The sequence below is a fragment of the Podarcis pityusensis genome (genome assembly GCF_964106645.2).
Source record: "Podarcis pityusensis genome assembly, chromosome: 10".
Taxonomy (NCBI): domain Eukaryota; kingdom Metazoa; phylum Chordata; class Lepidosauria; order Squamata; family Lacertidae; genus Podarcis; species Podarcis pityusensis.
The window spans coordinates 26,373,047-26,399,955 of record NC_138035.1 but is presented as its reverse complement, the minus strand read 5'-3'; the positions used below and the strand labels follow the sequence as shown (position 1 = coordinate 26,399,955).

The following is a 26,909-nucleotide window of genomic DNA, read 5'->3' as shown; positions in this document are numbered from 1 at the left end:
TCCTAAGCAATAATGAAAGGATCAGCATTCGGACCACGGAACTGACCTGCGAAGAGCTTCTGTGATAAGCAGAGTAATGGAGGGGTGCGGAAATAGTGGTGTCGTGGGGAAGGGATGGATACTGGCTCTGCATTGAGTGGGGGTGCTGGTTTCCATAGCTGCCGTAGTTATAGCTCCCTGTGTACCTAAAAAGAAACAGAAGATCCTTAGCATTATATTTTAAAAAGCCTCATGTGCTACTAAGGCTGTAATCCTAACCACACTGACCTGGAAATAAGTCTTATTGAATTTAGTCGTTCTTACTGCCATGAATAGACATGGTTAGGGTTGGCTGCAAGATACCTACACTGCATTTTTACACCAGAGCATAGTGTAGCTTTGTAGTTGTTTTGTGTTTAAGGTATTTCCTCCCTTCCTTTTCTCTTAACCATCTTTTCTCTTTTTCTTCTCCATGTTCAAAACATATCCATTACTATCACTTTTACTCCACTAGGACTAGGGCTTTTGCCAGCACCACATGTGTCACAGTCCGGGTTGTAGGTGGCAGCAGTCCAGATATGACATGCTGGGACCAAGGTACGGATGGTAACAATAGCAGCAGTTCAATGGAGGACGGAAACTCGATGAGGCTGGAACTCAGGAAAAGAAACTGGAAAAGGAGAAGGAACTGGAGCAAGGACAGGAGCGTTTAAGCAGGATCAGGAACTGGAGCAGATCAGGAGCGAAAGCAGGAACTGGCAACAGCAGCGTATAAACCACGTTGCTGTGGCAAAGAACCAGGGGAAAATGCTCCTCCGGATACTGCACATCTCCTGATCTGGCCACACCTGCCAGGCCATACCCAATCCCCCAAGACAAACACAACAAGGGCCTTGTTCTGCAACTCCTCACTGCGCTCAGGGCCTGGCCCTGCAAATACTCATGGTACTCCTTACAACATGGCTGAAACCTGGAAGCAAATGCCCTTAGGACATTTTTATTCCTTAGGTTAAGGCTGAAGAACCTTTGGCCCTCAATATGTTGTTGGATTTGAATTCTCATCAGGCGCCTCACCACCAGCACAGCCAATGGTCAGAGATGATGGCGACTGTAGTCCAACCACAACTGGCGGTCCCAGTCGTACCTTAGGTGGAAAGTTCCAAATCTCTACCCCATCTACTAATGGAAAAGGGGCACAATCCACCAGCAAGTTCTTCTGTGCTTGCATACTATTTGCAGGGTATCAACAGCAGGAGGAGGCTACTGCCTTCATCTCCTGCTTATAGGCTTCATGTAGGTATTTGGCTACTGTAGAAAGCAAGATACTGGAATAGATGGAACTTTGACATGAGCAATGACGTATCAGAAAGTGATTATTGATGATGATGATAATAATAATATTGATGAGGCCCTCTACAATACACACAGACATGCAACAAATCTGTCCCTTTAGACATACAGTCTAATTTAGGGTGAACATTTGGTATATCTGATAATACAGATATTACTGTTTTCAAAAGAGATAGCTTTCTTTACCCCCCCCCCATACATATTTGTATCTGCTGCACCAGGAAACAAACCTGGGAATTCAAGCATGGCTGTTCAATTACTCTATTCACTGGCTATGCTGAAAAATGCAGTGGATGAACATGAAGCTTAGCGACCTACCCGTGTTCTTCTCTGTGTGGATAAACAGGTATTCTGTGTGTAACGGATGAAGGAGGCACATGAGGGTTTCTCATACAAGGCAGTTGTTGAGAGTTTTCAGCAGGTGACCCAGCAGCTGTTGTTACAGTGTATGTGAGAGACCATGTATAAGACTGCATGGCCCCTGCGTAAAATAGAAAGATCCAGTTAGCATTCATGTATTTTGTGAACCTCCACTAAAATATGCAAGCATTACAGATGTGGCAGATGCCAGGTGTGTGGGGTCAACTAACTGGGATCTTGGTGCAAGCCAGTATTTTGGGATATGCAACCAGACATGAAACAGTGCCTTAGGAGATGGAGCCAATTACCTGTTGTCCCTCATGAATAGGGATGGCTGAATATAGAAATTCCTGCTTCTCCCAGTTGTGCATTTTTCTAATTTTGAAAATTCATCAGGATTTTAGTGTGAATTTTTCTTAATCACATTTTTTGTTTTGTTTGCCATTTCCCATAGTGTAGACATTCGTGCAAAGCAATTTCCCCTAATGGAATGCACTTGTGTATATAATTTTCACTAATATGCACAGTTTGTGCTAGTATATGCATTTTTGTACACGTTACTTGGCTGGATAACTGCACTTCAAAATTCAGAAAGGTGCAAATTTCGAAAGGTGGAAGGTTTTGTTTCATGCATTGTTTCAGAAAGTGCAGAATAGATAGATTTGCCTTTAAAATATGGACTGAATTGAACATCTCCCCCAATGTCTTTTGAGGAGTGATTTCACTTCGTGACTGACATACAAATCTTAAGCACCTTTACAAGAAATGACCTTTATCTAGAAATGATTTTAGTAGAACTTACTTCCAGGTGTGCTTCTAGGATCACAACCTGTAATGTATATTGAGCCCAATTCTGCCTACTACAAGAAGACACACTGATAAGTAGGCAGCAAAATTATTAGTTATCCATTGATGAAGTTTTATGATTTCTATAAAGGGGTTCAGGCCCATCAAAGGACAATGAACCTGGCAAATGAGTAATCCCAGGACTTTAGAAAGCAGGGCGAGAGAACACCATATAGCCATTGCTTTTGTTCCAGAATTGATGTTGTCTGAGCAATCATTAATCGAGGCTTTGTAATTTAAAAAAGAATTAAGGCCTAATTATCCCTTTTCAGAATGCAGAAGTTCAACAAAAAGATTTAGGGGAAAAGGTTGCTGGGTCTTGCCAGATGTTTTACAACGGAGCAATTTGGCGATGGCTTGCCTTTAGGGAGTGTGCTGTCATGTAAAACTCGAGGATTTAATTGCCTTTTTGTGTGTGTCACTGATTGTCTACAGAAATTGTACTTTGCCGGGCTTTAGAGTTAACATGTATAGTTGATGCTACCAATAAGCAGCAATGTCTTAATGGAAGCTGAAAGAAGGGAATTGCAATCTGTTAGGAATAAAATATGATTAGCTTCCGAGTTATACAAAGGTATTCAGTTTTAAATTTACCGGAACCAATCTTAATAATGCTGACAATTATATAATACTTGCATGCATTCAGAGTGATTCATATATGTTCTTTCAGCAAGGCTGTGTATATGTCAAACAATTAAATCACATGTCTTCCCCTAAAGAACCCTGGGGATTTTAAGTTTGTTACAGATACTGAAAATTGCATCTCTATGAGGGGGCTAATTACAGAATTCTTTGAAGAAGCCATGTGCTTGAAATGTATGGTGTTATGCAGCCCATTTCTTTTCCATGATGAAGCTCTCTCAGACTCAGTCAGATCAATGGTCCAACTAATCGGCATTGGCAAATCTCTGGGCCAGGCTTCTTCAACCTCGGCCCTCCAGATGTTTTTGGCCTACATGATCCCTAGCTAGCAGGACCAGTGGTCAGGGATGATGGGAATTGTAGTCTCAAAACATCTGGAGGGCCGAGGCTGAGGAAGCCTGCTCTGGGCAGAAAGCTTTCTCAGTGCTGCTACCTAAAAACCCATTAAGTGGTGATGGCAGGAGTGATTGCATATGGGACTTTATGCACGTGCTCCACCACTGAGATGTGGGCCTCCCCTACAAGCGGTACAACAGCCCTGCAAAGTTGTTCTATATTATTGATCTACTGCACAGATAAAGGGCTGAAGGTCAGAAAGAGAAGATTTCAAAGGTGCAGCAACAGAACTCCTGCAGCTGCTTTTCAAATAAAAAGCAAGTTGTGGAGGGGATAATTTGGAGCAAAGAAGTGGTGTGGAGAAGGGGTGCTTAATGCTTTCCTTGCCTGACATTTTTCCATTTCAGCTAGCCTCCAAGACACGCTCCCCCTCTGATGGGTTTCCAGTACTCAAATGATGACGGGGGAGACTTGAGTCAAAATCATGCCCCCATCACATGGCCTTCAAAGACAGTAACTAAGGGCACCCCCCCAAATAATGTAGTTCCCCCTGTCCCTCCTGTAATTTGAGCACTGCCCCGTCCTGATTGGACGTCATAAGAAAGATCCATCTTCTTCATTCGCTGTAAATGAGCAGCAAACACACAACCATGCTTTTTCAGGTTTTGAATGTTACTCCCCCCCCCGAAAAGTGAACTACCAATCAGACACCTTCAGCCTTACCAACCTGTTGTCGTTGCTATGCCAACATACTCTGGAGACTGGTTGCTTACAGGTGAGGGTGCAGATGGGACGTCCACTGAGGTGGCAGATTTAGCTGGAGAGAAAGGCACTGGGGAAGGACTTGGAGGAACTGGTTCTGCCAGTATTATCTCTTCTCGTACTTCCACTGCAAAGAAGTGGGGGGGGGGGGAAGAAACAGATGCTGAAATACCACGCCTTTCCTTTTTTATTTCCTTTCTGTAAAAAGGATGTTAAACTTCAATAACAATGTCTAGATTACTATTCTTCTTCCAGCATTCTAAAGAAGACCCTTAGTTTGCCCCAGAGATCAGCCCAAGAACCTGTGAAGTCATAATAAAAGAAAATTTCCTCAAAGCCTATGTGGAGTGTCTGATCACAAACCAAGCATGGCCTGTCCACATACATTTAGAATTATGGCCTTCCCGAACAGCTGCCTGGCTCAGCGCTTCTCTTTACAGAGGGAAAATCTAAAGCTCTGAGTACCTTGAGAATGGACTTCAAAATTCAATTGTACTACTAGTAGTACTACATTGTACTACTACTACTTGTACTACTAATAATAGGGATTTACTCAGGATCCACTATTGTTGGGTTCAAAGGTATGGCCCACCTTGCCAAGCACTGAATACTGTATATTGTAAGATCTGACACCAATGACTACTATTGTAGTTTTTCTACTACAATACTGCAATTTTTTAAAATAAGTAGGTGGTATGAATGAAGAATAACTTTGGGGCATGTGCATCACAAATGAAAATAGTTTTCCTAGTTGTGGCTTCCCTCATCCCACCAGAATAGTGGCAAGGAGATGCATTTAGGAACGCAGAAAGCTTTCCTTCTACTGAGTCAGATCATTTGTCCCACTCAGGATTGTGGACACTGACTGGTAACAGCCTCCGCCCCCTGAGTTTCAGGCTGGAGACATTCCCAGCCCTACCATGAGATGGACCTGAGACCTTCTACATTCAAAACACATGTTCTGCCAATGACTTACGGCCCTTCCCCAATGGACCACTTAGTTTATCTTTGTGCTTAATAGTGATGCAAGTTTCCCCACCTCAAAAAGGGTATAGTAGATTTGGAGAAGGTCCAGAATAGGGCAGCCTAAAAGGTTAAAGGGGATGGAGCGACTCCCCTGTGAGTAAAGGTTGAGCATTTGGGACTTTTTAGGTTAAAGAAAAGGCAAGTAAAAGGTGACATGATAGAAGTTAAAAAAAATATGCCTGGCATGGAGATAGTGGAAAGGGAAAAGTTTCTCTCCCTCTCTCCTAACTCTAGAACTTGTAGACAACCATGAATGATGGAGGATCCAGGACAGATAAAAGTACTTCTTCATGCAGCATATAAACTATGGAACTCACTCCCACAGGAGGCAGGGCTGGCCACCAACTTGGGTGGCTTAAAAAAATGACTGGACAAATTCATGGAGGACAAGACTTTCAATGGCTACTAGCCTTGATGGCTTTTCTTTACCTCCTCCATCAGAGGCAGTATGCCTCTGAATAACAGTTGCGGGTAACTGCAGGTGTGCAGAGTGCCCTGCTTGCAGGCTTCCCACAGGAATTGGTTGGCCCCTGGGAGAACAGGATACAGAACTAGAGGGGCCAATGGCAGCAGCATTCAGGAGGTTCCTCATGTTCTTAAGCGCAAATGAAGCAGCTTACCTGTTCCTCCTTCTCCTTTCATTGCCCTCATGAGCTCATTGGCTCTTTCCTGGCAATGGAGTGATTCTAACAGGTACAATACGTAGTCATCAAACATCAGGTGAATAAGGTGAAAAGATCCTGATGACAAAACAGCATGAGCATAAAACCGTTAATGGAATCCTCGTGGCATTTAGAAACTCATTGGTCCTATGTAGTCCTTCTACTGGTCACTTTATGAAAGGGAATCCCAAACACAATTGGGATCAGACTAGAGGAAGTGGAATTTTGTTTTGTTCTGCTTTGGTTTCTCCCAACTGCTTCCTTCCCCACTCAGTTGAACTGTAAGGGTAACTAGTAGTTGCTACTAGAGAGCTACCTCTCCAGATTTGCAGAGTGTTATGTTCCTTCTGTGAGAAGAGGACACTGGCTTGATCCAGCAGGGCTCATCTTGTGTTCTTTTGACAGCAGTTAAACATCTACCTTTAGCCTCACTAAGCCATTTTTTTGCAACCAACTACCAGAAAAAGAAAGGGTGAGAAAACAGATGGAAACTCTAGGAACTAGACATTTATTGCCATTTTTGTCCTCTGTCTCTTCTTTCGAGTAGAAGTGAATGGGCAGTGGTTTGAAGCTTGCTGACTCAACAGGCTGTGAGTGGCAATGCAGAAAGAAATTGGGTATAGGGCACTATTCAATTGTAGTCTACATCTTAGGGTTCCATGAGCAACATGGTACATGAATAATCAGGTAACCACTTGAACAGACCAAATTTTGGTAATTGGTGATCCTTATGAAGGTGGAAAACATAGCCTTTTGCTCTGGAAAACAAAACAGCTAGATTGCATATTTTGAAAATCTTAATTCCACTTCCTGTTTTTATTATTTTTTAAAAATTGTTCTCTAAAAATATTTTTACTGTTGATATGAAGAGAAAGTACCGAAGCTGGGAGCACTGTGCAACGTCATGTCCCGAATAACCCTGGTGCCAAAACAAGACCACATCAAGAGGAATTGCTGAGCAACTTTCTTCAAAGAGCCTTGTCTCTTAGCAGCTACCTGCCAATAAAAAGAAATGGATGTGATTCAGATCAGATGTGTCTTCACTGTACTTACTTACAGCCAGCCAAGGACAACATTGCATGTGTTCTTCTATCTTCCTCTTAGATAGCTACATCCAATTGTAATTTCATATGAATAGTTATAAAGAAGATTTTTTAAAAAATAAAAGTCTGCAAGTCTACCTTCTCCTTTTGAATGATTTCACTGGTGTGGGTGGGAGAGATGCTAACATAAAGCAGAGAGGGAACAGAGAACCTGTCTTTGGGGGACCTCCAATCTTTCATCCGAGGGGGGGGGAGAGTACCACAAGTGCCCCTTCCCTCTAGGAACTGCACAGAGGAACACCCCTGCTTTCCCCTGTGTTGGGGGTATCAGAAGTGCCACCATGACACCAACAATCATTACACCAATTGTCATGCTCATCTCAGACCTATTTGCATGCCAAACAACCAGGACACCTTGCATCAAGGAAAGGGGAAACTGCCATATTTACCAGGCCTGGAAGCAAAGGGTCAAAAATTAGCATGTGCGCAGATATATATGCAACAGCTGTAGCTACATTCCAGCTGTTTGGTGGGCTTTCTGCTAGCAGAATAACTAAAAATCAACACTTGACAGCCGGCAACTAGTAATCACTTTTTATCGTTAGCGTTTTCAGAGTCAAGGCCACCCACACGAGCTACTTTTTTGGCCCCCCAGTACAATGCGACATAATAAGAGACCTGATATGAAGAACAAGGTAAGTCAAACTATGGCTTAGTGAGAATGTGTGCATACGCAAGCTGCTGTCACAGAGGTGCTCACAGCTGCTTTGCATCTCCCTGGTCATTTTCACTGCTGCACCAACCTAAGCCAAGGTCTGGCTTAGCATGTCGTCTGAACAAGGATACATGGTTAAGCGTTCTCCTAGCTAACCATGTGCTGTAGCTTTGTTTTTAGAAGGGAAATGGCTAGACACAGAGCTCCACACTCTGAGTGTTACCTTCGCCATTCTTTTTTCCTACTGACCTTTACGACGCATCTGTCCACCATGGAATCCAGCCATTCCACGTAGGATTCAATGGGCGACTGCTCTTCCAGAAGGTGATCGAACTCTTGATATACTGGCAGAAAGAAAACCCAAATACAAATAATAAATTACTGTTGCCCTCTTACTGGAGTAAAATGGGGAGGGGGAAATCAGTAACACTTTCCTTGTTTTCCGCACCATTTTTTGACAGTTTCTTCACTTTATAAAAACATGGGCTGTTCTTTCTTTAAAAACATGGAAAAGCAAAAAACATTTGCTGCGTTTGATCTCCCTCACTCTTTCTCTCCCCCCCCCCCATTTTTCCAGCGGTGCCTGCCTATAAGTAAATTAGAGACACAGCAATGATCGTCTTTCTTCCAAGAGCGAAAGCTAGGCTCTGACCCTTTTGATAAAGAAGGTCATGCATGAAATTGATTTAGAAATGCATCAAGATGCTATTGGAACCCAAGAGCGGCTGACGGCCTTCCCATCAGTAAACGCTCCACAAATACGTAACTGATGCTAGCAACATTTATTTATTTGCCATAGCTAAAAGGCAAGCTATTTCCTTTCAAAACCTACCAAACTGTCATATTTAATGACTTCAAAGAGATTACGGGATATTATCTACAAGACGAATGCCATCTTTCAGATTTGCCACAGGGAGGTAAACTTTAAAGATATGTATTTGCAATGGCTTTGCTTATGAAAAGTTTCAGGCTGCTTTTCGCAATGGATCGAAGTGGCTCAAAACCAACAAGAGCAACATTCCATTTAAAACACAGCAGGAAAATAAAATGTGATTAAAGCTGCAATTCTAAATACACCAGCCTGGGAGTAGGCCCCATTGCACAGAGTGGGAGTTACTACATCGTATTCTCACTCTGAACTTGCTTAATATGGTTTTCCAGAAAACTTAAGGCTCCACCTCCTGAGTCACCATTTTGCACCTGGCTCCATTTCCAAGACACTATCTTGCATCTGGGTCCTGTACTTAGTTCAGTGGCGTAGCGTGGGTTGTCAGCACCCGGGGCAAGGCAAGTAATTTGCGCCCCCTAACCCGTGGATTTGCGCCCCCTAACCCTAACCCCCGGATGTTGTGCCCGGTGCAGCTGGCCCCCCCTGCACCCCCCACGCTACGCCACTGGCTTAGTTTACATAAATTTTAACATGTGCATTAGAAGAGGCAGGAGGAATAAAAGCATTTTAGACTCTCCTATGCAACTGACTCACTTCGTCTTCTCTTTCTGCCCTGCAGGTGGGAGAGCTGCTGAGAGTAGGGAGGAAATCTGAGTGGACAAACGGCAGGGAGGGAAAGGGTTAAGCAGCTGCTCTTTCCCCAGGGATCTTCCTACTGCCAGCCACTTGTTGTCTTTTGCGCTTTTAATCAACAGATTAGGATGCACAGAGGAGCCTTGCTGATGTCAAAGAGCAACTACTTTGGCACGCTCTGTATTTGCCATGAGGTCCAGAGCTGCCCTCTCTCATCAGAGCTGAGGGTTTTTATATCCTTACATTGTATTATAAGTTTCCTGTGCTCCTCCCGTGAGTCTTCCATGGTGTATAGCGTTTGTTTGGTAATGCTGTTAAGGTCCACATTCCTCCAGTCTTCCAGCATTTGGAATGTGATGTCCGCACTGTGGATCACGGTTCTTGATGCCTATAATCCAGTCCAAGCAACTCATTAGCTCATGGTTTATTAGCTTGAAAAATAGACTTTTATCCCCTTACACGCTTCCTTGGCAAGTCTCACTAAATTGATTTTCTCATGGATTCTAATCTAGAAGCATTGTGGGTCACAACAGGCATCTATCCATCTATCTACTCACTACTAGGGATGGAAGGAGCGGTCCATTTCGGTTCCATCAGTTTCTCATTTTTACAATCCTAAATTGAGCTCACCACATTGCAACAGTTTGAATTTTTTTTTTAATCTGCATGAAAATTCAACAGCATTTAAGTCTGAATTTCTCCTAATAAACACGTGTTTATATGCAGTTTGGGCCAATGTGCACATTTTTGCAAGCAATTTTCCCCAATTTAATGCATTTTTGTATGTTATTTTCATGAACATCTTGCACACTTCCCCCTAATCTATGCGTATTTCTAAACAATGGTTGGTTGAAGAATTGCATCACAAAATTTGGGTATGTCTTTTGAAGGATAGCTGTGTTTTGACTTGCAAATTGTTTTGAAAAGTGAGAATTTGATAGCTTTGGCTTTAAATACAAACTGAATTGAATTTTCCCTACTTCTCTACTCACCTAAACAGATTACCTCCATTTGTTTGTGCTACAGTGTTGTTTGCTCTACAGTGTTGTTGCTGTTTTAATTGCAAATAAATGCCGTTTCTTTTTCCACATCAGTTGAAGAACAAACATGCACTGGAGTCGGAATCTCTGCCCTTGAACTGTGTCTGCAAGGGCCCTGTCGGTAGGCTTACTCCTTTAGACACACCAAAGGCTAATCCATACCTTTTATCACATCAAAAACAAAATCCTCACACTGTGAATTTGCTACTTCAGTTCCATGCAAAGAGGCACCTGAAATCACACACCTTCCACGTGAAACTGAGGCTGCAGGCACAATAGCACAAACACATTTGCAGCTCTGCCCCACCCCCCATATGTGAAATAATAATGGTGACTAGTATGACCATAACTAGCTCTGATGCTCCAGGGAGGGGGGCGGCTTTTAGGGAAGAGGATATCCCGCTTTATCACTACCCGAAGGAGTCTCAAAGCGGCTAACATTCTCCTTTCCCTTCCTCCCCCACAACAAACACTCTGTGAGGTGAGTGGGGCTGAGAGACTTCAGAGAAGTGTGACTAGCCCAAGGTCACCCAGCAGCTGCATGTGGAGGAGCGGAGACGCGAACCATCATCGTGTGAGAAGGTGTGGAGGAAGGGGGGTGCGGTGGGGGCGGGACGCCCGGGTGTCACTACTGAGGGGGGTGACAAAATGCCGGGCGGCACTCACAGTGTGCCTGAGCTACGTGTCTCTCCTGGGAATGACGCGGTGGCTTGGGCGCCTGCAGGCTCCATGTTGTCCCAAATGGTCCGCCCGCCGCCTCTCCCTCAGCTGTAGGGCGGCTGAGTGGGAGGAGGAAGGCAGACTCCTCAGAGGCCCCACGGAGCGTCTTGCCCCAGCTGGCCCCGCCCCTGGGCACAGGGCACGTGCGCCACCCCAGGCGCCCGATCAGCTTGCTTCACCGCTGCATATGAGGCCTTCAACACCGTATTTTTCGCCCCATAAGATGCACTTCCCCCCTCCTAAAAAGTAAGGGAAAATGTGTGTGCGTCTTATGGAGCGAATGCAGGCGGGAGGCAGGTGGGAAAAGCCCCCAAGACACACGCTCCGCGCAGCTCTTGGGGGCTTTTCCCCGAGGAGAGAGAAAGGACTGACGCGGCCAGCCAGTCCTTTCTCCCTCCTCAATCAAAGCCCGCAGGAGCCGCACACCCTTTAAAGAGCGCGCGGCTCTTGGGGGCTTTTCCCCGAGGTGGCAGCATTTTTACCAAAATTTAAGTGGCTACTCTACTATGAACCTAGAGATATACTTTAAACAATATTAAAATAGTTGTGTCCAGAGACCATGGAAGGCAACGTGGGAGAGGCTATTCTACCAAATATTCTCCAAATATTCTACCAAATATTCTGGAGATGTTTGAATTTCTCCAGTAGGGGAGAGGAGCTCATAAAAGAAAATTATGTCAGAAAAATGTTTTCTGAGAAAATTTGACTCGGCCCTGGTATTTATACAGCTGCCAAAGCAAAGGATCAATAAACCACAGATAAAGCGACCTTGTAATAAAGACAGACAAAATACCTGACAAAGATGATTTAAGGATGTCTGTCTCCGAAGAATTTGAGAAAACCTTCTGGATACTGCCAATGAAGAAGATATTTATTATAATAAACCAGACTGGTTATTTTTGTTATCAAACAAACAAAAGTATCTTAGTTGGAGTGGTACTTTTTGACTTTTTACTAAAATTCCTGTTTTTGGAATCCAAATCAGCACAATTAATTTTCTATGGACCAAGGCCAATCTGCCACTGAAATCCATGGTGCAGCCCAATCCTATCTACACAGAAGTAAGTTCTGCTGTGTACAATGAGGCATACCCTCAGGTTAACGAGGTATAGGATTGCAGGATTCACTGTGACCACCCTGTCCTGTTGATTTCAGTGGACTTAAGTGGGACTGATTTGGGGCTAGTAACTGTAGGACACTTATCACCTGAAATCTGGGTCCATTTATGCAAGCAAAATCCACATTATTTGCTGGTGTGTGTTTGCTTATTACTGGTATATAAATTCACATCTTTATTTTCAGGAATAAATCCAAATAATGTAATTTACATGATTAGTCTTTCATTTTCTTTTAAGAAAAATGTAAACAAATATTTGTTGATGTTTATGAACTTGTTGATGCATCCAAAGCTCTGCAGAATAAACTAAACATGTTAAGAGTATTTTTATACTGAATCACTGCAGTAATCTACAACTGAATATTGTTGTACAAAAAAAATTTAAATGCTTAATTAGGTCAACAACAAAACTTATAAATTGCACAGACCTAGAGTCAGAAAAAACTTTTTTCTGTAGCAAGTTATTTATTTATTACTTGCAAAGTTTTCTATGCCATCAACATTAAATATATATATCATCATAGTAGTGCATGACAAAAAACCAACAATAAAAATCTCATCTGTAAAACAAATGTAGAATACATCATATACTTAGTACTGACTTAACCAGGGGGAAAACATTCCAAATAATTCTCTCTGGATGCAGTTCTGCTTTAGTAAAGCTAATAGCAAACCACAATTAATTTTGAGAGAAGGACTGAACCTATAATATTTGAATAAATTATGAAATTACAAAAATATTATTGAGAAGTTTATATCCCAAGTCTCCTCCACAAAAGGTTATTTTAATTTTTCATGCTAATCAATGCCTAATCCTTTTCCTAAATTAGTTTTCCCTCCCCTTTCATCTCCTTCTCATTCTTCCCCCCTCTTTTTTAACTTTGTGATGTGGAATTTGGCACTTATAAAAGGAGAAGAATTGAGAGCCATGAAATAAAGCAGACTTTATCAATAGGTGATGTGCACTGCAGGCATCTACAAAGCATGCCTGAAAAGAGTGTGGTGCCCTTTCCCGTGGAGATAGGGTAATTTGATCGCCTCCATTTTTAACTCTGCCACCTTTTCTGAGCAAAGGCCTCGAGCTGTATTCAAACAGCCGAAAATCTGGAGAGTTGTTTAATGGTTTTGGATTCACTAAAACTACATCCAGGCCATCACGGAAGAGAAAGTTCAGCTTGGTTCACATAGCCAAAAGGAATTATCAGTTAATTTTGACTCAGTGCTGTGCCAAGTGTTATACCTAAAAGATTATCACACCCCTTATATACCCGACTGATCACAGACCCTCCAAGGGCCCCTATTTTCCAGGGACATCCCTAATTTAGAGAAGCCATCCCGGTTTCTGATTTGATCCCGGAATGTCCCACTTTTCCTTAGGATGTCCCTATTTTCACTGGAGAAATGTTGGAGGGTATGGAGTTATCCAATCCCTGAGCTATCCGAAGGCAATCCTATATGCGGAAGTTTGTTTAAGGTTTAATGTTTTATTATGTTTTTGTATATGTTGGAAGCTGCCCAGAGTGGCTGGGGCAACTCAGTAAAATGTGTGGGGTATAAATAGTAAAATTATCATTATGGAATGGGACGTCCCTATTTTCATCGGAGAAATGTTGGAGGGTTCGTGATTACTGTGCTCTGTAAGAAAGGAACTCCTTCAAATCTATCCTATACAATGCTGGAATTTGGCCCTTAGCATGGAAGAACCTTCCCTTTGGAACTCCTGTTTCATATCATATAGCCACCATCTCTATTGCATTTTTGGCGCTTTCAGAAAACTTTATTTTTTCAACAAGCCTTTTATGTGGATTTATTTTTTTACCCCAGCTTGTGTCAAATTTGAAATGGTTTTTCAAATGAAATGTTTAAAATTGTTTATGAACTTTTTGCATTTTTTTATTGTTGATTTTTTAAATTGTTAAATCCCTTCAAGGTATTTTCCAAGAAGTGATTCATAAATGGAAATAAATAAGTATTTGGGCACTTGTGCTGATGTGGGATGGCATATGGTCTGATGAAATGATGTAAAGATGAATGAGCAAGGAACTCCCGCCAAAAGGAACAGAATTTTTTTGGGGGGGAAATATTTTCTATGTTTGTTACCAATAACAGGTAACACCATGTTGTTTTCCTGACCAAAGTAAGAAATTATACAATACATACGCTCAAATTTGATATTTCGTAGGTTTTCCGGCAAGTCATGAAGAGCCACTTTTAGCCACTCGTCCAGTTGTTTGGCAAACTTGCGTATCACCTGTGTCAAGCTGAAAAGGAAAGTACCACTTCAGAAATCTATGCTGAACCTCTTTCTCTGCATTCATGCCTGCAGCCATGAGAAACTAATGGCTCACCTAATCTACCCTTTGCCCCAATGACCTTTTAAGTTATTGATGCTGCAGTCCCATACACAATTAACAGGGTTGGGGGAGCCCCACTGAACTCAGTGAGACTTGCTCCTTCTGAATATGCATGTATAGGTTTGTACCCAGAATGTGTTGCAAAACAAGAGCAATCTGAAGTGTACACAAAAGCACACAAAACATCGATCAACTCTACTCATTCTTGAAGGAAGGAAGGCAAGTAGTTTGTCAGAATAGTCAAAGACAGAAACAGGGTACAGTGGTGCCTCGCAAGACGAAATTAATTCGTTCTGCGAGTTTTTTCGTCTTGCGAATTTTTCGTCTTGCGAAGCACGGTTTCCCATAGGGTATTAATGGTTTTAAGAAAAAGGAAACAAACTTGCAAGACGTTTTCGTTTTTCGTCTTGCGAAGCAAGCCCATAGGAAAATTCGTCTTGCGAAGCAACTCAAAAAACGAAAAACTCTTTCGTCTTGCGCGTTTTTCGTCTTGCGAGGCATTTGTCTTGCGAGGTACCACTGTAGTTCAAACATGCAGGTGTTTAGTATTTAAAACATATAACTATCTTGCTTGTGAAATCTGCACAGAATATAAAGGTTGTTGTTTCTTCCAGGCTATTCTGCCCTATGTTCCCGTATGTGCAACTTTCACCTTTCCCCTCCTTCCCCTTTGAACTCAGTCCGAAACAACATACTGTATCAGATACATTTGGGTGGCTCTTTATAATAATGCTAATGTTATTTATAAATGTATGTTTCCCTAATAAATAAATAATAATAATAATAATAATAATAATAATAATAATAATTTATTATTTATACCCCGCCCATCTGGCTGGGTCCCCCCCAGCCACTCTGGGCGGCTTCCAACAAAACACTAAAATACAATAACCTATTAAACATTAAAACCTTCCCTAAACAGGGCTGCCTTTAGATGTCTTCTAAAAGTTTGGTAGTTATTTTTCTCTTTGACATCTGGTGGGAGGGCGTTCCACAGGGCGGGTGCCACTACCGAGAAGGCCCTCTGCCTGGTTCCCTGTAACTTGGCTTCTCGCAGCGAGGGAACCGCCAGAAGGCCCTCGGCGCTGGACCTCAGTGTCCGGGCAGAATGATGGAGGTGGAGACGCTCCTTCAGGTATACTGGACCGAGGCCGTTTAGGGCTTTAAAGGTCAGCACCAACACTTCCCCAGAAGCTGCTCACACAGTGGGCTGGAGCTGCAATGCCAGCTTCCCAGTAGCGGCATCACTTACCAAAAAGCAGAGCAGCTATGCAGCTGGGAGGTCAGCACGGTGTGGGCAAATCCAGTATCCCACCACCAATCCAGCATTCTACCACCTCACCCCTTCCCCTCCTGGAAAATGTCAAGCAGCAATGACCCTACAGCTGTGACCCACGGGACGAGCCACTTCTGGAAAGCCTCTTTATTAAACATTGTGCAAGTGCAACATTCTTTGACTCAAAGACATGTGTATGAGCACAGATGCACATACAGACTGGCCTATCAGAACAGACTCACCTATCAGGTAATGCCTGCAACACCGTTGGCATCAAGACTCCGGAAATAGCTTTGTACAATATTGAATCACAAACTCCAACAATGTTTACTACTGTGGAAGAACCCAATACAGGAAGCATGTGAGGTGGCATCCCTTGCCAAAAGTGCAGAAGAAAACTTTGAACCTAGAGGTGTGCCAAGACATAAGGAAGAAATGGAGCTGGTAATATTTTTTTTATTGCCTAGATAACCAAGCAACATCCACTAGCGGTCAGCAGGGCGGGGTGGTGGCCCTTACTTGGAGAGGGGCAAGGTGACAAGAGAGGTCAGTGCAGTGCAAATGCACCAGTGGAGCTGATCAGACACACATACCCCAATGCGTTTGCACAGCACCAACCTTGTGGTCCCCTCACACCTCTCCTTCTTCCTTGATGACATCAGCAATGGGAGGTCAGGTTAAGTGTTGTTACTCCGCTGACCACTACCAATAACATCACTTCACAGCAGGAAGGTAGTTGAACTCAGGGTACAGAGAAACAGCTATCAGACTCACCCCCACCCCCAGTTTATCTCATCCCACGTGTGCAGCTGTCAGCCGCAGACTATTTTTTATTGCATTTCATTTATTTACAAAGACTCAGAAGCCACTTAGTCAAAGAGCTCTCTAAGCAGCATGCATATTAAATCTGTAGATAAAATGCAGCGAAAATCCACAAAACTTTAAAAAAACAACCCCAAACATACATACAAATGAAGAACATTATGTGGCACTTGTAAAAGTGTAAGTTCCACAGGTCAAAGTGGTCAAATGTATGAGGCAAGGTGATCCCTTATGTAATCTGATCCCAAACTGTTTAGGTAGAGGTAGCCAACATAGATTCCAGATGTTGTTGGACTCCAATTCTCATTAGCCCCAGCCAGCATTGCAATGGTCAGCGTTGACAACAGGTGTAGCCCAACAACATCTGGAGGGCTCCACAATGGCTAATCCTGTGTTAAAGAGTTTGCATCAGACCTGTGCAAACAGTATCTCTCACACCTTTAAACAGAGCCTCCTCTAGGAAAATGTGTTGATACTGGTGCACAGATACTGGTCAGGTGGGCTGACTGGGAGGGAGAAGATTCTGTAGTTGAGAATGGCCTCATCCTCACATCACAGTAAGCCACTGTTTATCTTAGACCACTGTTTAATTGTGAACGTCCCTTGGTTTATTTCTGGCTTACCACTTGTGGTTTTGTTTGAAGCAAACAAGCTGCTTTAGACAACATGATAAGCCATATCATGGCTTATTTGAACCATGTAGGAGCCACATGGGGAGGGGGAGAAGCTGTGTGGAGGCCCTTGCGGCAGTGGGAGGCATGTTCATGATTAAACCATGGCTCAAAACAAACTGTGGCTTACCATGATGTGCAACCAGGTCCGTGTTTGAAATTCGGCATTTTAAACCATCACAGCAGCTCAGCCAACAATAAATACCAGAGGCTTCCCCACTATCTACAAGTACAATACAGATGGCTACTCTGTTGCCCATGAAACTTTTAATTATTATTTTCCTACAAACCTCGTCAAAGTTGGCTCTTATTACAGTGTCGAGTATCCTCTGACAGTGTGTTCTGTACATCATAATAAAAGTGGACACCTGGCAAGGGAGGGAAACAATATTTTTAAAAGATATTCTTTTCATAGCAATAATCTAAGATCATCATGGCCATGACTCCAGGCAACGACTTGGCCATTAGGAAAACAGGTAGTGGCTGCCTTATACTGAGCTGCTCCATCTAGCTCAGTATTGTCCACACTGATTGGCAGCTGCTGTCTCTCTTTCAGACATGAGACATTTCCAACCCTACTTGGAAATTCCAGGGATTGATTCTGGGCCCTTGTGCATGCTAAGCAGGTGCTCTCCCACTGAGCTAAGATCCTTCCCTGTGACACAGAGAGTGAGGGTCTGGCTGAGTCAGGAGGGCTGGGGGCACAGACTGTGGAAGGCCCAAGTCACACAGAGAGAAACGCCTTGAGCTGGAGACCTTTAGCTAGACAACTCTAAGCCTAAGACTCTTGTATTAGATTTCTCCCAATTATACTGACCAATATATGGAACATAGCCAGTGAGAAACTAATGGAGAAGTGACAGAAAACTAGGCTAGGGCCCAGGTTGCAAGAGCGGCCCATTCAAAACTCTGTGTACCCCAGCACATGAGCAGAGCCTGAGAGGGTCCAGTTGGGCTTTGGACCTCATCAAAGCAAACTGTCTCTTTGAAGCTGCCTGAGGTTCTGCCACTTTGGCCCATAATATTCTCTGGCAAAATGGGCTTCCGTTTGCAGACAGGATGAGTGCTGGAAATATATCGATATGGGGCTCTTTCTCCTCCTCCAGATAAAAAAAACAAAACCATGGGATATCTGCTATATCTACCTACCTACCTACCTACCTATCTCTATCTATCCTTATGATCAAAAGGATCACACACATATATATATGTATTTTTTCACAATCACTGACTTGCCCAACTAGACATGATGTGGGAGATAAGTGATGGGGTTGCAATTTAAGTCAAGGAAATGGCATAGGCAGGAGGGAATTAACGCCCTGCCCTTTGGCCTTGAGCTACATACCTCCTCCGCTCCCTGTGGTTGGTTATTAAACCAAGTAAGTCATGTTGGGAGACATAGCCACAGATCTCCCACATGATGTCTAGATTGGCAAGCATCCTGCCACATATACATTGGAAAACAAACACTTTAAGATAAGGAGGGTGGTATACTTGTTTCTGGCGCAGCGAGCAGTTAAGCCCCCCCCCCCTAAATAAAGTCAGAGCATCCTTAAACTCACTCTTTTCAAAGGGTGACCCTCCCCCCATAAAATAGACCAACCATTCCTCAACAGAGGAGCAAAAGGGGGTGGGGGGAAGGCAAGCCAGAGACTATTTCACTAGAGTCACCTTCTCCTCTGGCAAGCTGGCTGGCAGATTTAGATCTTTGACATTTGGAAACTCTGGCAGCAACGTCCCCAGTTTGGATCGTGGTGAATACGCCACTGTCTGTTTGGTGACTTCTTTTTTTCCTGTTTCATTGACCCAGGCTGCTCCTTTCTTAGAATACATCACGTCATAATACTGGGAGCTTTCTTTTACTGCAATCCCATAGTAATGGTACCTGAAATGTTGAAATACACATTTGTTAGCGGGAGGGGGTGGGGACCCTCAGAAAGGAGTTATTCACTCAGTATGGTTTTTAAAAAGGAAACTGCGAACGAAGCAGATTTTACGCCAATTTACAAGTTGATGCACGAGTGAAAATCCAGCAATGGAATGTAATTGCAATGTTCAAAGCAATTCACAGTCCAGTCCAGCTGGAGAAGTATCCTAAGGGCTGCCAAATGTGGAAGAGCCCAGTGCTTTTGCCTCCTGCCCAAGGAAGCCTCCTGTCCAGATGCTTAGTGCAAACTAAGCCACAGATGTACAGACCTCCCTTTAGTTCCTGGTAAACGGTCTATACAGTTACTTAGGAGGATACAAAGAACAGCCATGAGAGAATGGCTTCTGGCAGCGTCTCACAAAGCCACTTATGGCAGGGGTAGCCAAAGTGGGGCCTCCAGATGTTGTTAGACTCAAACCCCCCATCAGCCCCAGACAACGTGACCAATAATCATGGATTATGGAAGGCAAGTCCAGCAACATCTGCAGAGCAAAACATTGGCTACCCCTTCCCCATGGCAGCAGGGCACTGCATTAAACAAGAGGGCCAGTGTTTCATTTCTTTTTGTGCTCCTTGTCCACACCACATCATAGAATCAAAGAAAAAGGTAAAGGACCCCTGAACGGTTAAGTCCAATCAAAGGAGACTATGGGGTTGCGGCGCTCATCTCGCTTTCAGGCCGAGGGAGCCGGTATTTGTCCACAGACAGCTTTCTGGGTCATGTGGACAGCATAAATAAAGTGCTTCTGGTGCAAGGGAACACCATGACGGAAACCAGAGCGCATGGAAACACCATTTACCTTCCCACCACAGCAGTACCTATTTATCTACTTGCACTGATGTGCTTTTGAACTGCTAGGTTGGCAGGAGCTGGGACCGAGCAATGGGAGCTCACCCCGTCGCATGGATTCGAACTGCCGACCTTATGATTGGCAAGCCTAAGAGGCTCAGTGGTTTAGACCACAGCGCCACCCGCATCCCATTAACTGTAGAGTTGGGAGGGTCATCTAGTTCAACCTCCTGCAACTTGCATCGTCCTGAAATACTGCGCCTCGGTGCACCTGGAGCTTCTTCCTGATGCCCTCCAGGAAAGGCCTTGGGTCCCCACTCCTTTTCGGGCAGCCAGCAAACATTCATACAAACCCTATCGGTGCACATGTTAAAATGAAATGTGTGGTTGTGAGAAATAGGTGGGGGCAGAAATCAGGGACCTGTGAGTGGCTGCACCTGCCTGTTCAGCTTACATGTGGCAGCAAAGCCAGGTTTTCCTTGCCAGGTTGGCCTGGTGAGAGAAGCATTAGAAAAAACTTGACCTCCTCTATCTCTGGATGTCAGGCAGCTGATAAAGCACAAGAGAGGAGCTGGTATTGATTCTAGCGTACCTCCAGTCCAGAACAAGCATCAAGTGTGAATGGAAAAGCAAAAACTGCAAAGCTACAGCCTTCCCTCCATGTCTGAGGTTGGATGGAAGGAAGGCAGTTTAATAACAATCTAGAGAGTATGAAATATGAAATATAGCTTTACATATCCAATACAGGGAGGGACACAGCTTCTCTTACCTGCTACTCCTCTCACCTGCCATATTCTGCCCACTCCCTTGTCTGCTGGGAGGACTCCAGTTGTACCAACCAGCAGGCAGGGGAGAGGGTAGATTACAGGAGAGGGAGAAGCTGCAGCTGTCCTTCCTCCGGCTGCTTTGGGGGAATTTAAAAAGCCCATATATGTTATCCCGGTTGTGACATGGGGTGCTTCCAGACGGATGCTTCTTGTGAGATGGGTGCTTCTCATGTGCTAACGTTTTTCACAGCATCCATACAAGGGATGGGCCATCATGTCCACTTTGATTTCTCCCAGTCCCCCCCCCCCATCTTAAATTTAGTCCACATTTCCACAAAAGTTTGTGCGTTTGTTTTTTAATCCTCATAAAAAAGCCAACAGCATTTTAGTACAAATTCCTCCAACTATACACATTTTTGTATGGAACTTTTGCCTAATATAATGCATTTCTCTATGATATTTTCACAAATATATGCATATTTATGTGACCCTGTAACTTAGTATATGCATTTTATACACATTACTCGGCTGGAGAAGTGCACTGCTAATTTGGAAAAATGTGAATTCCAAAGACTGGCTGTGTTTTGGTTTGCACAGTGTTTCAGAAAGTGTGAATAAGTTAGGTTTACCTTTAAATGCAAACTGAATTGCATTTCTTTCCCACCCACACCATGTTGTTGGCATAAAAATCCCAGTCTATATCCCCCTCCAATTTAATCTGATAAACCAGGAAAATCCAATTAAAGAGCCTGCTGCCAACGACCTGTTTGTCATATATGGACGACCCATTTACAGTATTAAGGCCCCTCCCAATCTGGAAGCATCCAGACACACCCATGCACAAACTGGAAAGATGGCCACTGATCTCTTCTTCTGATGAAGAGAAAGCAAGCATCTTGTTATCTTTTGCGAATTGTAAAACCCTGGCATTCTTTCCGCCCAAATCTGAGTCCAAGGTGACCCACTGCAGCAGAAGGCAGGGTTTCTACACCTTGAACAGCCTTGGAGAGGAAAAGAGTTTTGGTTGCTGCTAAAACAATCTCTTCTCTGCAACTATTAGAAGTTTAGGAGCTCCGTCGCTCTGTTGCATATCAGACTCTCAGTAGCACTGCTGATTCCACAGAACAAAGCATATCGAACAAAAGAGCCAGTGCCCTTTACTGGACCTAAAGAAGGTCAGATTTGTTTGGTGTTTCTCCCTTCAACACACACCAAAAGCCATATTACAAAAAGGCTCCCAGTGAATAACCTACGACCATACTTAGCCTTTCCGTGACTATGAAACACACATTATTGCTTACTTTGACTGGCCTCTGGTTCCAAGTCTTCTTGTTGTTAACTGCGGAAATTGCTGCCTTATTATCTGCAAATAATATTCATGAGTTAACAAGTTAAAAAACAAAGCCCTCTGCTCAGAATTTAGCAATGGATTATTGGGGGGGGGGGGGCAAAGGTAAAACAGGCTGGAAACTTAAAAACACAGTCTTTGACTCAGACCCGCAACAAGAGTATACAAATATTTTGATTTTGTTTATTTATGTAAATACATTTATAACCTCCCTGCTTCATCCAAAGAAACCCAGGGTGAATAACCAAGAAAGTTAAAAGAACAAATAAAGTTCAATAAAACAATGCATCAATAATTAAAACAGATAAAACAACAGCATCAGCAACTAACCACTCCAACATGGTTAGCAGGTGGGTCTTTAACACCTGGTAGCTCTGGTAGCTGTATAGTTGCCCCTGTCCCTTGCTTCCAGTGTGGGGCAGTGTATGTAAGAGCACATGCCTCAATGGTAGGGCAAGGAATGCACCATTTATTAAGAGTTGCTGCAGGTTCCTTTGCTGAAAAAATGGCAGCCAAACAGGCAGAAATAGCAAGGAGGAGGAGCAGAAACAGGACCAGGAGGCTCCAAAGCCTCACACTGGAGCGCCGGCCTGAACAGGTAACCAGGGATGCCAACTGCTGATGCCAGCCCTGCCTACTTGGGAGCACCTCAATGGCTAGTTGTATGGAAGACAGAGTGATGGACCTTTGGTCTGATCCTGGAAGACAATTATTAGTTTCCTCGTGCATCCCTACAAATATACATGGGATACCAGCAGTGTACCTCCAGAATGCATATTGTGTGAATGGGCTGCAAGGAAAATCTCAAATCTAAGGCAAATTCAGAAGCATGTTCAGGTGAGCCTATCCAGACAGTTGCTTCTCCTGTCGTTGTAGTGCCAACATAGGTGGGCTGAACAGAAAGTACTTCAAATATAAATTTTCTTGCATGGGGTGTATGGAGGGTGCTTCATGTGCAGTCACTGTTCCACCTAGGAGGAGTTTGGATTTGATATCCCGCCTTTCACTCCCCCTAAGGATTCTCTTAGCGGCTAACATTCTCCTTTCCCTTCCTCCCCCACAACAAACACTCTGTGAGGTGAGTGGGGCTGAGACACTTCAGAGAAGTGTGAATGGCCCAAGGTCACCCAGCAGCTGCACGTGGAGGAGCGAGGAAGCGAACCCGGTTCACCAGATTACGAGTCTACCGCTCTTAACCACTACACCACACTGGCCTAGGAACCAGTTATTATCTGCAGGCAGATTCGTACTGTGCCCCTTTATCTTATGGGTTGCTGGGCAGCCCTTAGTAACACTTCTGGCTAAAAAGCACCCTTAGAATCCTGAGTGTCCCTTTTGTTTATTTGCTTTTTGTAGTCCCAGGTGGTTGCAAAAATAGGTTTGAAAATGTGACAGATAAAATAACTGCTAAAGATTTGTAAGGCTGAAGCCAGTATGATTTTGGTTTTTGAAACTAATTTTACTGGGGGTGGAATCATTTAAAGCTACAAACATCAAAATATCTGACACATTTTTTCACACGACTGTGTGGCAAATGAACCCAACACGTTTAATGTCAATTTTCATTTCATCTTGCAGCAGGCATGACAGCGACGTACAAGGAAAAGTTTATTTACAGTGCACGAGACCTTTGGAAGGTGCACTTAAAGAATCCTATTTGAGGAATATTTAGTTGAGGGCTAAATATTTCACGTGACTTAAGAATTTTTCAATAGTTTTGATAAATGGATACTACTGAGCAAAAATGTTAAGTACATATAGCAAAAATTTTCAAGGGCTGGTACCAATCTTTTAAACTTGGGCAAAACACCCATATACTTCCTCTGATATATCCCAGTTTCATTCTCATAATATGCAAATCATGTAGATGGCCTGTAATTATTATTCAAATTAGCTTGATTGCAGATTCTTCTTACAGAGGAGATACTTGTTGTGTTATTTTGCCTGCAATGATTCTATTTCCCACATTTTGAAATTCCCCCGTGCTCAACAACCCATCCATATTTACTGAAAATAATGGAGCAGAATTTTAAATGGGACATACTTGTCAATTTACTGAGAACATCAACCTGGAGGAAGATCTATCCCTATTAAGTTCTAGCATGGATGGCAAGACTGCAGTTGAAGCAAGGGCCCCACAAGTAGTAAAGAGGTAAAAATCAATAGTGGAAAGTATTATTTTGCCAAGATGTGTTAAGCATGAAAAAGAATCCATCCCACGTTTCAAACAGGGAATTAAGATTACAAAAATAAATATAGATGCTTCCTAAACTATGTTCATTTTTTAATTTTAGATCCGTGCAACTGATTAAAATAATCTGTTGCCTCCATTGGCTTTTAACCCTTCTTGTTGCAAATGCCATCATGGCGGCAAAGTGCCCACAACCCAAATTTTGTGATGTACAATTGGATCGCAGCTGCTGTGCAAAAATCGGGGGGGGGGGGGGAAATCACACAACACCATTTACATACAATTTCCACCCTCCCTCTGATTTTACTACTTATTATTTTTTTCCTCTCATAACAGGAAGCCACCCTGGCATTGGTTCATTAGTCTTATCCAGAATGGTCCACACATGTTACAGAAGCGTGGATTTCACTAGCCTTTCTGGTTTATTTTCTGGAGCAAAGAGAGAAAAAAATCAGCAAACAGAAAAACACTTTTGTTGAGCTGTGAAAGTTCAGGCTAGCTATTTGATAAATGAGCAGACAGGCAAGCTGCCTCTCTTTCTCCCTCTCTTTTTTGTGCGGGTTCAATGAAGCCTACCTAAAGAACACCACATGCTGTTCCAGCTACTGATCTAACATTCCGCAACATCTCAGCCTTCCAAATTCTCTTTAATTACACATTAATCCCACCCCTCTCTCTTTCAGTTTGTGCAGACGGGGATGGGGGTTCCTAGGGGCTGTGGGAAAAAAAGCATTTTCTGGGCTTTTTTGTGGGGGCGGGGAGGGGTGCATGTTGTCATTCAGGACGTACTCCCAAAGCAGAATATTACCTCAACAGACCTAAAGCAAAATGAAACATCCCAGCTCACTTTAACACGCTTTCGGAAGTACCAGAAACAAACAAAACCCAACATGTTTCTTTACACTTCCAGTGTTTCAACCCCAGCAAATCAAGAGGGCTTTAGCAAAAAAAATTATCTGTGTACTAAAATGCACCTTTGGTGACCTTCCAGATGATTTAAAAAAATAAAATAAAATAAAATAAAATCCTGGATCTCTCTTAAAGCTACACTTGCGCTAGCCACAGCCCAGCACCGATAGATATAGGCTGTTTTTCTCACATTATGAACGGGGAAGAAAAAAGAAAAAAGATTCATGCAACGGTGGCATTGCTATGAAGATGTTTTTGCAGTATATTTTGTGGAGTGGAAGAAGTAGGTGCCGATACTGTTTGGTGACTGGCTGTACTGGTGGATGGGGGGGTTGTGTGGGAATAGAAAGGGATGAGTGACTAATAATAATAATAATAATAATAATAATAATAATAATAATATATTTATACCCCGCCCATCTGGCTGGGTTTCCCCAGCCACTCTGGGCGGCTTCCAACAAAAGATTAAAAATACATTAAAACATCAGTCATTAAAAGCTTCCCTAAGCAGGGCTGCCTGTATGGGCAGCAGGTATGGTATGTTTTGTGTAAATGTACTGTAGAATCCAGGTGAGACATGCACACGTTAAGTGGAATGAGTGTTGTGTTTTGTGAGCAGGGATGGGGAAGAAATTCAATTCAGTTTGCATTTAAAGTCAAATTTGGCATTTTTTTTTACTTTCCGAAACAATACAAAACAGTCATCCCTCGCAGAGGTACAGTTCCCAAAGTTCCCTGGGAAGAGGGGTTGACTGTTAAGAATTGTAGCTCTGTGAGAGGAACAGGGGTCTCCTCACAACTTGCAGCACCCTTAACGAAGTAAAGTTCCCATGATTCTCTGGGGGAAGCCATGACTGGTATGGTACTGCTTTAAGTGTATAGAGCAAATGGAGGCCAATACTGTCATTCATGGTGACTGTATCTGGAATAGAAGACCATCACATGCACTCTCTTTCTGGTGACACAATTCATTAACACTAGTCAAATTCACTCAGCTACTTTTTGACTTTTAAGTCTCACGCTCAACAAAACGTTTCTTAAACTGATGCTACTAATAATCCAATCACGGCACTGCCTCCCATCGAAAACATCAAAAGGAATCTCCTCCCTCTACTGTTTTTCTCCTGACAGTTTGTATATTTCACAGCTATTATTATTTCAGATTCCCAAAACCCCACTTGAAGTGAGGTTTGGTTGACACTCACCTTTCCAAAGCTGGCAGCATTGACTGGCTGTGTGTCGTTTTTCTCGCAGAAGTCCAAATAGTGCATATAAAGGGCGCTGCGAGGAATGCAGACACCTTCTGCGATTTCGTAGTTCTCCTCCAGCCTTAAAAACAATGATCGAACAATGGAAAACTACAAATAGGTTGGCTGCTCTGTATTTCAACTTCCAAATCTGCAGACTGAAGGGCCAGCCCCTATGCTAGGACATTGTTTTTTCATTCATAAAAATTAGCCAAATGTGTTCTATTTATTCTGTACTGAAATACAGCATACTTTGCACACCAACACCATCATCAATTCTATTAATATATAAATAATACTAATATAGATGAAAATCAACGGTGATGCTGCAATGTGCCACAAATTCTTGCAGTCAGTAACACTTCAAAATGTCTTACATCACTAGAATACTAAGTAATTAAGGATCCAAAGGCTGAAATAAAACATTTTCACACATTTAAAGGCAGTCAAACATTAAAATGCCCTTCAGCACTTTATAACTATTTTC

At 43.1% G+C, this 26,909-nt stretch overlaps 1 protein-coding gene across 3 annotated transcripts in view; it reads right to left on the bottom strand.

Annotated features, from left to right (window-relative positions):
* RFX4 (regulatory factor X4) overlaps window positions 1-26,909 on the bottom strand; it is a 64,159-nt gene that overhangs the window by 3,923 nt on the left and 33,327 nt on the right. For 2 of the 3 annotated variants that reach the window (XM_080971696.1, XM_080971697.1), the window contains 14 exons: window positions 26,381-26,504; window positions 22,029-22,090; window positions 18,915-19,128; window positions 17,534-17,611; window positions 15,993-16,156; window positions 14,281-14,381; window positions 11,797-11,855; window positions 9,487-9,631; window positions 7,971-8,065; window positions 6,842-6,959; window positions 5,922-6,041; window positions 4,241-4,402; window positions 1,648-1,810; window positions 47-185 (listed from right to left, as the gene is read on the bottom strand). In XM_080971696.1, coding sequence (XP_080827822.1) covers window positions 47-185; window positions 1,648-1,810; window positions 4,241-4,402; window positions 5,922-6,041; window positions 6,842-6,959; window positions 7,971-8,065; window positions 9,487-9,631; window positions 11,797-11,855; window positions 14,281-14,381; window positions 15,993-16,156; window positions 17,534-17,611; window positions 18,915-19,128; window positions 22,029-22,090; window positions 26,381-26,504 — 1,744 coding nt within the window. The remainder of the gene's footprint in view (window positions 1-46; window positions 186-1,647; window positions 1,811-4,240; window positions 4,403-5,921; window positions 6,042-6,841; window positions 6,960-7,970; window positions 8,066-9,486; window positions 9,632-11,796; window positions 11,856-14,280; window positions 14,382-15,992; window positions 16,157-17,533; window positions 17,612-18,914; window positions 19,129-22,028; window positions 22,091-26,380; window positions 26,505-26,909) is intronic. The other variant, XM_080971698.1, reaches the window with a different exon arrangement.